This window comes from Choloepus didactylus, chromosome 18 (genome assembly GCF_015220235.1).
Source record: "Choloepus didactylus isolate mChoDid1 chromosome 18, mChoDid1.pri, whole genome shotgun sequence".
NCBI lineage: Eukaryota > Metazoa > Chordata > Mammalia > Pilosa > Megalonychidae > Choloepus > Choloepus didactylus.
The window spans coordinates 3,139,870-3,154,703 of NC_051324.1; the positions used below are offsets into that span (position 1 = coordinate 3,139,870).

The 14,834-nt window shown below is 48.6% G+C and overlaps 2 protein-coding genes across 4 annotated transcripts in view; one reads left to right on the forward strand and one right to left on the reverse strand.

Moving 5' to 3' along the window:
- PIGL (phosphatidylinositol glycan anchor biosynthesis class L) overlaps nt 1-2,941 on the forward strand; it is a 113,413-nt gene extending 110,472 nt beyond the window's left edge. The window contains exons 7-8 of one of the 3 annotated variants that reach the window (XR_005212558.1): nt 558-1,023; nt 1,479-2,941. Coding sequence is in view for 1 of the 3 variants with exons in the window: in XM_037808090.1 (XP_037664018.1) it covers nt 558-620 (63 nt within the window). In the remaining 2 variants the exon portion in view is untranslated. Of the gene's footprint in view, nt 1-557 lie in introns of all 3 variants that reach the window. The other 2 variants (XR_005212557.1, XM_037808090.1) reach the window with 2 other exon arrangements.
- On the reverse strand, nt 518-14,180 carry CENPV (centromere protein V). The gene is given in 6 exon segments (XM_037808088.1): nt 518-853; nt 1,763-1,877; nt 10,194-10,263; nt 11,436-11,534; nt 13,808-14,057; nt 14,060-14,180. Coding segments are annotated over 6 exon segments (780 nt in total). The 3' UTR covers nt 518-728.
- Nucleotides 14,181-14,834: the final 654 nt, after the last annotated feature.

Genomic DNA, 14,834 nt, shown 5'->3' on the forward strand with positions numbered 1-14,834 from the left:
GTTCTCAGGAAATGCATACGACAGTGTTAAGTGTTCAAGGAGCAAGATGCACACAACCTACACTCAAGTATTTAGAAAATGGATGGATAGATACATAGCATGGATGGATGGATGGATGGATGGATGGATGGATTGGGAGAATGATATAGCAAATGTGGCAAAATGTTAAAACTGGTAGATCTGGGGGTGAGGAGGTGGCGTATGTTAGAGTTCTGTGTATTTGCAATTGTCCTGTAAGTTTGAAATTATTTCAAAATAAAAGTTTAAGGAAAAAAACCAGCCGTAAACTCAAATCATGCCCTCCCCCCAAGTCTTCCTTGAGCCACCCCCCATCACTGGGGGTTCATATTATCTTTACGACTCACACAGGTTATTATCATTTGTGATGTTACATTTTTAACAACCGCTCACTTGTCATCTCCCCCTCCCAATTCAGAGGGCTCTGTAAATATGTGCTGTTAATTGATTTGTCTAAGAAGCAAACTCAAGGGGCAAAGATGATAAACCATAGTAACTGTTTAAATGTTAAAAATATTTTTTTATTTTTTTTCTAAAAGATCACACAAAAGTTGGGAAGAAAAGGAAGGACATCAACCAGCCTACATCAAAATTGGGGCTGAGGAAGGACAAAGAAGCTGCCTAACAAAACTGGGGGCCAGAGCAGGCTGCAGGCGCCAGCCCCCGTCCCGGCCTGGGTGGCCGCGGCCACCAACAAAGGCACGGAGGCCTCACTCCTTGGACATGTTCTTGATGGTCTTGTGCTCCTTCATGGCCTTCTCCCAGTCACTGCCGTTGAACTCCTCGGTGACCACACTCCGCACGGTGCCCTCATCCAGGCAGTGGGGGGCGATTCCTGGAGAAAGGGGGTCCCCGGTGCGGGTGAGGCCAGGCGAACACCCCCCACTGCACCTCAGGCTTCCTGCGCAACCACCGGAGCCCACGGCCTAGACCAGACCGACAGCTCAGGCTGGACAGACATCCGCCCACACGGAGCTGAGGCTACGGAACGAAGACGGGGTCAAGGTGAGGGAGATGCCAAATGGCAGCCTTGGGGGTCACAGGGGAAGGACAGATTCAACTTTCCAAGGTAGTTTTACCTCCCCGTCTGTACAGGATCTTAAACTCTGCAAAACCCTCTCCTGGCCCACCGGGCAGGCAGCAAAGCCTCCGTGCACCAGCCTGGGAGCTGCTCAGGAAGTGGGCGCTGGGTCAGGGGCTGCCCCACTGCCCGCCATGCTCCGCAGGCTGTGACGGGGTCGAGATCCCTCACAAACATCTTCCACACTAATTTCCACCCCACCCACACAGTGACTGGGATTTTGGAACACCCACCAGGCGTTCTGGGGGCTTTATCTCCTGCAGCTCCAAGCAGGACTGGGAAGGAGCTCATGGGGTCTCCCGGGTGTCTTCTGAACAAGCCTCATTTTCTAGGAACGCATTCTCATTGCCCCTCACCTTTGCCTCCCTCGCTCCCCCAGCCCTGCAGGCCCAGCCCCCCAGCCCCCTGCAGCTCTGGGGGTACCAGCGACCGAGCCTCGGGACTTGGCTGTTCTGGGAAGCTGACCTGACCATGTTAGGATTTGGCCAGAGCCAGCCTCACACGCTGTCATCTGCAAAGAGGAACCTCCTTCCCAAACACGCAAGGGGAAGTGCCCAGCAGAGCCCAAAGCCCCGGGCACCCCATACTCCTCAGCTCCCATCCGTCCCACCGGCATTTTCCAGCTCCCAACAGCCCCCAGGCCCTGCCATTGCCTGCACTCACCGTAGCCTCCGGGGTTAGAGCGGGGTGTGTAGAAGCTCTGAACCCCGCATTTCTTGCAGAAGGTGTGCTGGGCTTTGTGCGTGTTGAACGTGTATGTGGTTATGTTCTCAGCTCCCTGAGGGGAAACAAATGGGGAAACAAAGTTTTTTTATAAGTTATTAAACAAAAACAAAACCCTCATCTTTTTCAGAGCATTAATTTCGGGGAGCCACCCTCCATTTGTGGGGCTCTGGGGTCTTATGTCCCACAAAATACTGAAAGCTGCTTGGGGACCGGGGCCCCTCCACGCTGCCAAGACAAGCTCGTTTTGAGCCTGACAGCTCGCGACTTCCCCTGGGTCAGTGCACACCGGACAGCGCAGCCCCACGTGTCCTCTGATCCATGGCAACCGTGCCCTGTCCACGTTGGATGTGGCAATGCCACCTCACGGGGCCAAGCCGGGAGACGGCCCCACCCAGGGAACGGGCCCCGCGTCCAAACAGAGCTGCCCACGGCCCCGAGCAAACCTGCTTCTACTTGAATTCCTCTACAAAGGACAAACTAGGAAAAAAAGTATTTACTACACATCAGGGACAACATCAGGCTAATTTCCTTAATGGGTGAAGCCAAGAAGAAAATGGGCAAAGAGCGAGGGAGTTCAGAGAAAAGGAAAAATCCACGGCCCTTTAACTTAGGAAGAGATTTTGCACTCGTGAAACACAGTGAGATCCTCTTCACTGTCGGGCGGGCAAAGACCAAAACGCTGGTTAAGATGGCACAGGGGAGCGAGTGGAGAAACGTGCCCTCAGATGCCGTTTGTGGGGCCAACGTTGGTAAAATGTGACCCTGTCTACCAAATTCACCGGTGGACGTACCGCTTCACCCGGCAGTTCCTCTCGAGGATATCTGTCCTGTGGACACCATTCTCTGTGTCGACGGCATATGAACACAGACGGTACAGCACCGGTCAAAAAGGCTACGGACCAGGAAACTAAAAATGTCCACCAGCAAGTGATGGCTTAAAGCCACATGGGACGCTCGTACAATGGAACAGTTCGCAGCTGCTGAAAAGAATGAGGCAGCTCTACAAACACTAAGAAGGAATAATCTCCGAGGCTACAAAGTTGTGTGCGAGAAACAAGGTGTAAAACGACGTGTGTTATATAACGCAGTATTTTTAATAAAGGATATATACCTGAATATGCTTTCCTATAGCATATATGTATTTCTGAAGAGCTATCCAAGAGACAGTTAACTGTGTTTCCCTGCAGGGGTGGAGGCTTCTCACCAGGTTTACACCTTTTGATGTTCCTTCCCCAGCCACTAGAGGAAAAGGCCCCCCCAGAACCCCACCCCACAGCAGCCCCCTCGGGGCCTCCTCTCACCCCACTGTCCTCACCCTGGAGAGCAGAAGTGAGGGCCCCGTGGTCCCGAACCAGCCAGAGCTCTCTGAGCCAACACCCCCCACTGCCCTGGAGGACTCATGAGCTGCCCACGCCCCGTCCACCATGAGAAGCCACCCCAGCCCCACACTATCCTGTGCACCCCACCTCATCGGAGCCCACTTCCCTCTCCCCACTACACGCCCGCCCATCACCAACAGACCCAGCCACATGCTCAGCCTCTTTGATCGTGACCTCCGTCTTTCTGGCCAATCAGAAACCAACACCAGCCACCACAAGGCCAAATCCAACATCACTTCTCTGTCATCCGCAGCCTCTCCATGGCACTCCCTCCATGCTGGAACATTTCCTGAGTCACGCCCGCTTTCTTCTCCTTCCCCGCTGGCCTGGCCGTTCTCAGGCCCCTCCTGTCCCCCCAACTGCCCTCGCCCGGCCCCGCAGCTCTGAGCCACATAGAGACGCCAACGACTCCCCAGCCAGTGGCCCCAGCTCTGATTCCCTCCAGAACTGAGCTGCCCACTCCACACTTCCGCATGACTGCTCAAAAGACACCTTCAAGTTAACTTTCTTGAAACTGCACTCTCAAGCCCAGCACCCCCCACCCTGGGTCCCCTAGGCTCTGGCATCTCCATTCCACCAGTTTCTCAGGCCCAACAATGCAGATGGAACTGGGTCCTCCCTTTTCCTCACCTTCCCATCCAATCCTTCCTGTAGTTCTGCTCACCCTGCCTCTAAAACTGCACTTCTCCAACTGTGGTCCCTGGACCAGCAGCCTCAGCATCACCTGGGAACCTGGTGGAAATGCAAGCTCTCCAGCCCTGATTTCAGATCTCCTGACTCACGGGAGCAGCCCCGGGCAATCTGCGTTTTCACCGGCCCTCCAGGTGACTGTGGGTATCCTGAAGTTTGAGAACCTCAGCTCTATATCGTCTTTCCATCTCTGTGACAACCATCCAAACCCGTGCTCCCACCATCTCCCATCCAGCTTCTAGACCCACCTCCCTGCCACCCGTTCTCACACAGCAGCAATCTTTTAAAATGCTGCATCAGGTCTCATCACTACCCAGCTTAAAACCCTACATGGAGAATAAATGCAGTCTCCTGCCCCAGGCCCCCTCCCAGTCACAGTGGCCACTGCTCAGTCCCTCCAGCAGCCCAGGCTCGTCCCCGAAGGCCTTGGCGGCACCACCGAGCCCCCTGCCTGGGCCACTCTCCAGGCCCCCACCCTTTCCAGCCCCACACACCATCTCCACCTTCAGGGCTAGACAACCCAGAAAGACCCTCCCCAGTGACTCCAACGCAGCCACCCAGCCATGCTCTAGCATATTGCCGTCCTGATTCTCTGTACACCCCTTGCACTATTGGATTTTTTCTAATGTATTTACCTCCCCCTTCTCCATCCCCCAAGGAATGTGAGCGTCAAGAGAACCGGTGCCGCGCCTTCGTGTTCACCGCATCTTTCAGCACCGAGGACAGGGCCTGGCACACGCGGCTGCCCCGTGAAGACCTGCTAAGTGACTGCATTTTGTACTCAATTTAAAATCAAAACCACAATGGGAAATTTTCTGTTTCTATGTTCACAATAAAACTGTTCTTTAAAAAGAACAGAAAGGGATAGAAAAAAACAAAGAAATAATGGCTGAAAACTTTCCACATTTAATGAGAGACATGAATTATATACATCCAAGACACTCAACACACTCCAAACAGGATAAACCCAAATGGACCAAAACTGTGCCATGTTATAGTCTAACTGGGGAATCCCAAAGCTGGAGAATTCTGAAAGCCGCAAGAGAGAAGGAAAGTGCCACCTACAAGGCAACCTCAAGAAGAGTAAATGCCGATTTCTCATTAGAAACCATGGAGGCAAGAAGCCAGGGGAAGACATATTTAAAGCGCTGAAAGCAAAAAACTGATACCCAAGAATTCTAACAAACATTCCAAGAATTAGCATCGATCCTACCCAAACTTTTCCAAAAAACTGAAGTGGAAGGAACACTCCCTAACTCATCCTATGAGGCCAACATCACCCTAATACCAAAGCCTGATAAAGGTATCAGAAGAAAAGAAAATTACAAACCAATATCCTTTATGAATATAGATTCAGAAATCTCAAAAAAAAATGAGCAAACGGAATCCAACAGTACACTAAAACAATTATACACCATGATCAAGTGGGGTTTTATCCCAGGTATGTAAGGGTGGTTCAATATAAAAAATCAATTAATGTAATACACCACATTAACAGAATAAAGGGAAAAACCACATGATCATCTTAACTGACACAGAAAAGGCATGTGACAAAATCCAGCACACTTTCTTCATAAAAATACTTAGAAAACCAGGAGTAGAAGGAAACTTCCTCAACAAGATAAAGGGCATATATAAAAAACCCACAGCTAACATCATACTCAATGGTGAAAAACTGAAAGCCTTGCCTCTAAGACCAGAAACAAGACAAAGGTGCCCACTGTCACCACTGTTATTCAACATTGTACTGGAAGTTCTAGCCAGAGATATTAGGCAAGAAAAAGAAATAAAAGGCACCCAAATTGGAAAGAAAGTAAAACTTTCACTATTTGCTGATGACATGAACCTATATATAGAAAGTCCTGAAAACAAAGCTACTAGAGCTAATAAACAAATTTAGCAAAGTGGCAGGGTACAATATAAACACTTAAAAATCAGTAGTTTTTCTATACACTAATAATGAACAATATGAGGAGAAAAATAAAGAAAAATGTTCCATTTACAATTGTAACTGTAACAATCAAATATCTAGGAATAAATTTAACAAAGGATATAAAGGACTAATACATGGAAAACTACAAAACATTGCTAAAAGAAATCAATGACCTAAATAAATGGAAAGACATTCTGTTCATGAACTGGAAGACTAAATATGGTCAAGATGTCAACTCTATCCCAAATGATTTACAGATTCAATGCAATCCCAATCAAAATTCCTATAGCCTTCTCTGCAGAAATGGAAAAGCCAATCATCAAAATATTTGGAAGGGTAAGGGGCTCCAAATGTCAAAACCATCTTGAAAAAGATGAATGAAGTTGGAGGACTCACAATTTCCAATTTTAAAACTTATTACAAAGCTACAGAGGTGAAAATAGCATGATACTGGCAAAAGAACAGATATATAGACCAGTGGAATTGAATTGAAAGTTCAAAATAGAGCTTTGTATCTATGCCCAACTGGTTTTTGATATGGGTGCCAAGTCTACTCAATGGGTAAACAGTCTCTTCAACAAATGGTGCTGGGAAAACTGGATATCCATATCCGAAAGAATAAAGGGGGACCCCTATATCTCACACATAGAACAAAGACTTAAATATAAGAACAAAAACTACAAAACTTCTACAGGAAAACACAGAAGTACCTTCTTAGATGTGACAAGCAATAAAAGAAAAAAAAAATAGATAAATAGGACCTCATCAAAATTAAAAACTTTTGTGCATCAAAGAACTTCATCAAGAAAATAAAGGCAGCCCACAGAATGGGAGAAAAATATTTGGAATCCATATATCTGATAAGGGTTTAATTTCCAGAATCTATAAAGAAATCTTGCAACTCAAAAACAAAAAGACAAACCCAATCAAAAAATGGTCAAATGGCTTGAAGAGACATCTCTCCCAAGAAGACACACAAATGGCCAATAAGCACACGAAAAGATGCTCAACATCATTAGCCATCAGGGAAATGCAAAGAAAACCACAATGAGACACCACTTCACACCCACTAGAAAGGCTACTATTTAAAAAAATGAAAAATAAAAAGCGTTGCAGAAGATGTGGAGAAACAGAACACTTGTTAATTGTTGGTGGGAACGTAAAAGAGTGCAGCCACTGTGGAAAACAGTTTGGTGGTTCCTCCGAAAGTTGAGTACAGAATTACCATAATACCTGGCAATCCCACTTCGAGGTATATACCCAAAAGAATTGAAAGCCGGGACTCGAACAGACGTTTGCACACTGATGTTCGATTATTCACAATTGCCAAAAGACGGAAGCAACCCAAGTGTCCATCAATGACGAATGGATTAACTGTGGTGTATACACACAATGGTGTATTATTCAACTGTAAAAAGGAATGATGTCCCGATGCACACGACAACATGGATGAACCCTGAAGACATCATGTTGACTGAAATAAGCCAGACACAGAAGGAAATACTGCATGAGCCCACTGATAAAAAATAATTCCAATAAGCAAATTCATAGTCAGAAACTAGAATACAGGTTACCAGGACTGGGGAGGGCTAAGGAAGGGGGAGTCAAGCTTAATTGGTACAGAATTTGTTGGGGGTGATGGAAAAGATGTGGTAATGGATGACGGTGACAGCTGCGCAACACTGTGAATGCAATTACCACCACTGAATTAAATATCTGAATGTAGTTAAAAGGGGAAATTTCATGTTGTGTATGTTACTAAAATAATAATAATAAAAAAATGCCACCCAAAAATTCTGTATGAAGGCAAAACTGCCTTTCAAAGAAGAAGGAGGAATTAAGATGTTCCCAGATAAACAAAAGCCAAGGGACTTCATCGCCACTAGACAGGCCCTACAAGAAATGCTAAAGGCAGTTCTGCAGGTTGAAAAGAAAGGACAAAAGATAGATGAATCAAAGCCTCATGAAGAAGTAAGGATCTCTGGTAAAGATAAAAGTAAGTACCGTCATATTTTTATTTGTAACTCCAGTTTTTACTTCTTACAAGATCTAAAAGGCAATTACCTAAAACGTATTGATAAATCAACGGTTTGGGACTCAGAATGTATAAATGTGTAATTTGTGACAAAAGCTTCAGAAAGGTGGGGGAACCGAGGGGTAGAGGAACCGAGTTTGTGTATACTATTGAAATTATATTGATATCAAAGCAAAGGAGATTGTTATAGATTTAGGATATTAACTTTAAGCACAAAGAAAAAACTGGAGAATATACAAACGCATAGAGACAGAAAGTACAGGTTGCCAGAGTGAGGGGCAGGGGCAATGGAGAGTTAAGGGGAAATGAGTATAGGCTTCTGTCTGGGGTGAAGGGAAAGTTCTAGCAATGGATGATGGCGAGGGTGTTGCAACACTGTATATGTAGTTAATCCCACTGTATGGAACGCTTAGGAGGGGCTGGGATGGGAAGATTTATGTTGTATATATGTCTCCACAATTTAAAAAAAGAAAGAAACTATAGAGATAATGACAATTAAATGCAATATATGAAACTAGATGGGATCAAGGGATGGTAGAGAAAAGGCTCAAAAGGACATTATTGGGACTGACAAAAACATTGGAATATAAACTGTAAGCTTTATATCAATGTTAAAGTTCTTTAACTTGACAACCGCATTTAAGATGCTTAAACAAGTGAATATCCTCATCTGTGGGAAATGTACATGAAATACTATGTGTTCAAGAAGCATGATGCATGCAACCTGCTCGCAAATGTTCAGAAAACAGACAGGTCGGTCGATAGACACACATATAAGAGATGAAAGATAGAATCACATAGCAAAGGTGGCAAAATATTAATGTATCTCGATGAGGGTATGTTGAGCTCTTTATGGGGTTTGTATTATTTTTGTGACTGCCCTGTAAGTGAAATTAATTCAAAATTAAAAGTTTAAAAAAAAAGAACCACCACCAAAAAAAAAAAAAATGCACACGTGCACAAACAAGCAGTAAACTGCTCCTTCAGCGTGCTGGGTCCGAGAAGGGGAAGGATGCTCGAGGGTGCCAAGAAAAGGTGCCGAGAAGCACTTTTTTCCCCAAGGAGAAAAAAACAGCAGGAAGCTTTGGTTCCGAGACCCAGGAGCCCAGGGCTGCGGCTGGGTGCTGTGGGCAGGAAAAGTCTGCTCCTGAGCAGAGCAAAGCTGGAAGGGACACAGCTCCAGGCCCGGGCACAGCAGCCAGCACTCTCCTGGACTCAGAGGCAACACAAGGGACAGCAAGTGGCCTTCCCTGCCACGCAACCGGCAGGTGCCAGGAGGGGGGGCAGGCAAAGAAAGGGTGAGGAACTATCCCAAAGCATTTGGGACTGAACCTCACCAGCTCAGAAAGGGCAGGACACTGAGCAAGTCCTTCCTTCCCCACCTCACCAAGTGCCCGCTCAGCGCCCAGCCCCCAGGTCAGACATGAAAACAGGTGGCACTTGCCTTGGAGATACTCATCATCCAGTCGAGGACACAGATACGGAAAGAGATGATCACACCTGGTTCCGGAACAGACCACGACGGGGGCAGGGAAGGGAGGGTGGGCTCAAACCCCACCCACATCAGCAATAACCTGCCACAGCCTTTTTAAGGGTGGGTAATCTTTGAGCCAGAGGTTTTATTTTTAAGAAAATTGATTCTAAAGAAATCTCTAAATTGTCAAATATCACAATGTTATTTATAATTGGAAAACTGGACTCTAGAAGTCCAAATACATGAAATTGCTCGCGGTACACTCATACGACAAAACATGCTACAAATTCAGAAATGACGGTGCAAGGAAACAAGGAAACAGGTGGCAGAGGGAAGTTTCACTGTATATAAACTTCTGTACCTTTCGAGTTTTGTGCCAAGTACATACAATTCCCCATAATAAAATTCAAGTTAAAAATTTTTAAATTATGTTAAGTTTTTTAAATTGGGAAATGGTAAAAATGGGTTATAAAACAGAAGGGTAAAATCTTACTTTGATAAACAAATATACATATCTTGAGATGTATTGATCTGTGTAGAAATTAACCTACCAGGATGTACATCAAAATATTAACAGTGGCATTACCTCTGGTTGATGGGATTTGGGTGATTCCATTTATTCATTTACTTATTTTCTTTTTCATTGTTTATTTATTCGCTGTTTGCATGATTTCATTTTTCATTTGTTTATGGTTTGAAAAGGTTTCCACAATAGTATCAAATGGTTATCCAAAAAATAAAGGGAAAAAATAACATAACCTTTTAAAAATAAGCACGAAACCTGATTAAAAATGGAAATTACAGCCCCCCCTCCCCCCCAGAGGCCTTCATGCCTGACCCTGCTTTTCAGCACTAACCTTCAGGAGCTTAAAGCGAGAAGCTGGGACAATGAAGTGTCTGTTCTGCTTTTTCTTGCAGATGCTGCAGCTACAGAAAGAGAAAAATCCAGACTGTGAGAGCCATCTGCACCGTGTGCCCCAGGAGGCCCCGGGGGGGGGGGGTGCTTGGGCAGATGCACGGACAACCCGGAACCTGCGCTCTGTGTGCCCAGGAGCTGGCAGGACCCAGGCCCGCATCGAGCCAGGCAGCCCCCAGAAAACCAGGGCCCACAGCCCCAGCTCACCACGGTGAAGGGGGCCAAATGCTGGATTCGAAAGACTCTTGGGAAACAAGTTTCAGACACTGCCGCCCTCTCACGCCTCCCAGCCGTCCACATTCGACATGGACCAAGGATGCTTAGTCCTCCCTCTTCACCTCCGCATCTCAGAAACCCCAGCTCAAGTAGACAGGTCCTCAGAATTACCGTCTTCAGAATTAACTCTGAGACTCTTCTTTTCGGTCCACAGTTTAAAATAAATTCTAATTTAGTATAGACTCTTCTAATACATAACTCCATGGGGCTTCTTCCCCGATCTGCACTCCACTGTCAGGGGCCTGGACTGTTCTCCACTTGAGGAATTCTGTGGCACTGGTTTATTTACTGTTTATATATAATTCAGGGGGCCCCAGGGCAGCAAGGACCGGATCCTGTGGAATAATTATTCCAGTGCCACCCGCTGGTCCAGAAGTCAGAGAAGGCCGTCCCCGTCCCCTCATGGGGCCCAGGAAGGCGCTAAGAAGCAGGTCCTCCGTGGACAGCGTCACCTGCACCTGCCCCATGTGGAGGGACAGAGCGCGAGGGCCAGAAGCACAGCGGCCCCGGATGCACACGCCCGTCCTCCACCCTCCACTCTGTCCTGGGAAGGTGCCACCCGAAGCTCAGACTGACCCCCAGCCCCAGCCACCACCACCCCCACCAGCAGTATCAGTCTGAGAGCTGCCTGTCCTGTGTCATCTGGGGCTACGGGAGCGAGCTGCAGCATCCCCCCATACACACACACACACACACACACACACACACACACTTATTGAAAATTTCAAACACACCTGAAGGAGAAAGAACGGGACAATGAACCCTCACGTGCCCATCACCCGGCTCCAACAACTACCATCTCGGGACCACGTTCTCGCAGGCCGACCCCAGCTCCCCAGACGACGTCGGTGCAACTCCTTATGACTTTCGAGTCCCTTGAACCCAACTTGGGAAGAGAATTACTCACTTGCAGTCAAATATATGCAGGTCCGCCGAGGCCCAGACTTCAAAACGAACCGCTCCGCAGTGGCAGCCACCTGTGTGCTTGACCAGGCCCTGGTATTCGCTACATGAAACAAAAATCAGAAAGAGAAGAATTTCTGAGCAGGCCGGCAGGGGCCTGACATGGGCGCGCTCTCACGCGCGCGCTCTCCTTTGTTGTTGAAAGAAAGAAGCCGGGCAGGACAAAACTCTTTCTTACAGGATAGCCAGATGCATTTCTGTTTTAAGGAGGCGCTGTGGTTTTTGTAAAAGAAAGGATTTGGTGCCTTCTTTGCCCTTGAGCTCCCTTTTTTCTATTTCTTAAATTTTGTAAAATTGCAAAATTAAAACATTCCAAACATTCGGAAGATATTGGGGGAGAGGGACCCTAATCCCACCTGCAAACCTTTTTATTCAAATGTCAAATACAAAGAATTTTCTATGAGTTAGGCACTGGAGACAGAGCAGGTTAAACGAGGTACAGCAGACGTGGTTCCAACCCCTACCAGCCCTAAATGGCCTTCAAATTACCCAGATAATATTTAATTATGATTGTGATAAAGGTGTGGGAGAGGCTGCTATGAAAAAAGTCAGATAGGGTGACCTGACCTAGTCGGGTAGTTCTGAAAAGCCTTCTGAGAAAGTAACAAAGGCTCTCAGAATATTTTTATATTCCCCTCCAGTATTTTTCATAGATCTGACTTTTTACACAGCTGTGCATATATACGTTACCTACAATTCTGATCCTCCTTCAACTTAGTATTTATAAGCCAGGACCAAAATTGAACATTGTTAAGACTGCATAAATATCATCAAATGGTTTTCCAAGAGGGCTGAACATTCATCAGAAATGAATGAGAAAACATTTCACCATATCGTACAATAATTACTGGAAAAACAGCTCACTTAAGTTTGATTTGCATTTATTTGACTATTAAGACCGGATGCTTTTTCATATTTTCTTTATAAGTTCAATCAGTTAATTTTATATACTTTTAAAGTTCTCTGCCTACACAAATAATCCTTTTGGAGAAAAATTCGAATGTGACAAAATTAGATAATATAAAAAGCAAAAGTCTTCCAAAACCCTGACACCCAGAAGGAACCAGTTAACCATTTGCTATTATCTATTATCTATTCCTTCAGACGTTTTTCTACATGTTAATACTTTAACAAAAAAGATACAATGGTATACCTCCTTTTTCCATGTAAGTTAATTTGGTGGGTTTTGGTTATTTTCTTTTACTAAAAGTAAGAACATACACATGCCAATCCATTAGGTGAAAAACATCTCATTTTTTTACGGCAACATTTTCTGCCATCTATCAGTTTGCTTTAAAGTAAAAATCTACCTCAGATTTGAGTTTTACGTTTCTGAGATCTTTACCTCCCCTATCCCTAGCAGTAGCTGACACAGGTGCTCAAGAAACGTTTGGCAGGTGAAAAACATAAAAACGTGCAGTCCAAGATGATAAAGGAAAAAGCGAAGCACGCAGAAAACCACACAGTCCATCCCCGAGAACACGCGTCCTAACAAAGAGAATTTCTCCTGGAAACGAAGGATGAACATTTTTTGTGCAAGATGGGGAGTGATTATCAGGTTGTTATGCAACGGCTCTCGTTTTTTTGCCCCCCCCCTCCTCGTGCTTTGACTGCTCTTTTGAATTCATAAAATAACCGACACCGAAGGTATATTATGAGGCTGTTAAAACGCCGCTCTGGAGCGCCATTGTTCACAGCACGCGGGTCCGGCGCCTGGCACGCTGAGGGGCGTCCTCGCCGGGGTGTATTTAATGGCTCGTTTCCGCCGCGATGGAAACCCCGAAACTCTCCTCGGGTCCTCCGCCCCCCAGCAGCACAGCGGGAGGCGCGGGAAGCAGAGTGCGCCGCGCAGGGCCCCGCTCCGCTCAGCTCCCCCGCCGCAGGCCGCCCCCGCGGGAACCGGGGAACGCTCGCCCCCTCCCCGCTCCCGCGCACGCAGCGGCTGGAACAGTAACGCGGTTTCTCTGCGCAGCTGGCACAAGACGCCCGAGGCCTTTCCCACCCCCCAAAACCGGGCACACACACAAAAAGACGCAGGTGCAGGAAGGTGGTGGCAGGTGTCCCCTTTTCCCGGGGAAAGGCCCCCGCCCCCCAGCCTCCCTTTGCGCGCCAGGACGAGGGACAACGGCCGGGCACGCCGGGCCTCCCCGGGCAAAACTCTTTGCACCCCGGACGGGCGCGCGGGCTTCTGGGGACAAGCCCTTCTGGGGGCTCCCCGATTTCGGTCCCCGGCCGTCAGCCGGCGGAAAGACGCAGACCGGGGAAGCCGGAACCGGCCCGAGGGCGCCCCCGGCCCCCCGCGCCCCGCGCGCTCACAAGGTGTCCAGCAGCAGCTTGGCGGCGCCCTCGAAGTTGAGCTTCTGCCGCTTCTGGAACGCCTCCCAGCGCCCGCGCTGCTCGCCCAGGTCCGGCGGGGCCGCGGGGGTCGGCGGCGGCGGCGGCGGGAACGGCGCGGGCTCCCGCTCCGGCGGCGGCTGCTCCCCGGCGCCCGCCTCCTGGGCCCGCGGCGGCGGGAGCCTAGGCCGCGGCTTGGACGACGGCCCCCGCCCCGCCGCCCGGCCCCGCCGCCGGCCTGGCCCGCCGAGCGCCGCGCGCGGCTGGCGCCGGGGGCCGAGGCGGCGCCCGCTGGCGCCCGCGGCCGCTTCTGCCCGCGCGTCTGGGCCGCCCCGCCGCTCCTCGCCCGCCGCATGGCTCCCGCAACCTAGGCGCGCAGGCCCCGGCGCGCGCCCGCGCGCGGCCCCGCCGCCGCCCCGGCCCGCGCGCGCCCCGCGGCCCCTCGCCCGGCCCAGGGGGGCTGCGCGCGGCTGCACCTGCCCACTGGACGCGGTCCCCCGGGCGCCGCCCGCCGCGCCCCGCATTCCCGGCCCGGGTCCGGCCCTCAGAATCAGGGCGCTTCCTCGCGCCTGCTGACCCGGTGCCCTGGGCAGGCCTGACTTCGCAGCCTCCTCCGAGCAGGCGGCCTGGGATGCCTTCGTCGCCAAGGTGGGGACCGTACCTGGACTGCAGGTGGCATCGCGCACCTGAGACGAGCTAATGCGTGTGGATGTTCACTGTTCGGAAACCGGGTCTCCCCGCCCAACTAGGAAACAGTGTCTTGAAGCTGTCCCTGATCCACAGATATTTTTCATTTTGATTAAATGAATGAATGAGCCCCCACCCCACCCCCGCACCGAATTCCCTTCTTACGGTTTTGCTGAACACAGCACCAAAGTTTTTTAAAGACAAAAATCACGAGAACCGCTGACGGAATCCAGATATTTCTAAACCTATCAGTTGATCTATTTCTAATTTATGCATATCTTTAAAGAAAAAGCGTTTTATTTCACTCATTCTACTCTTTTGT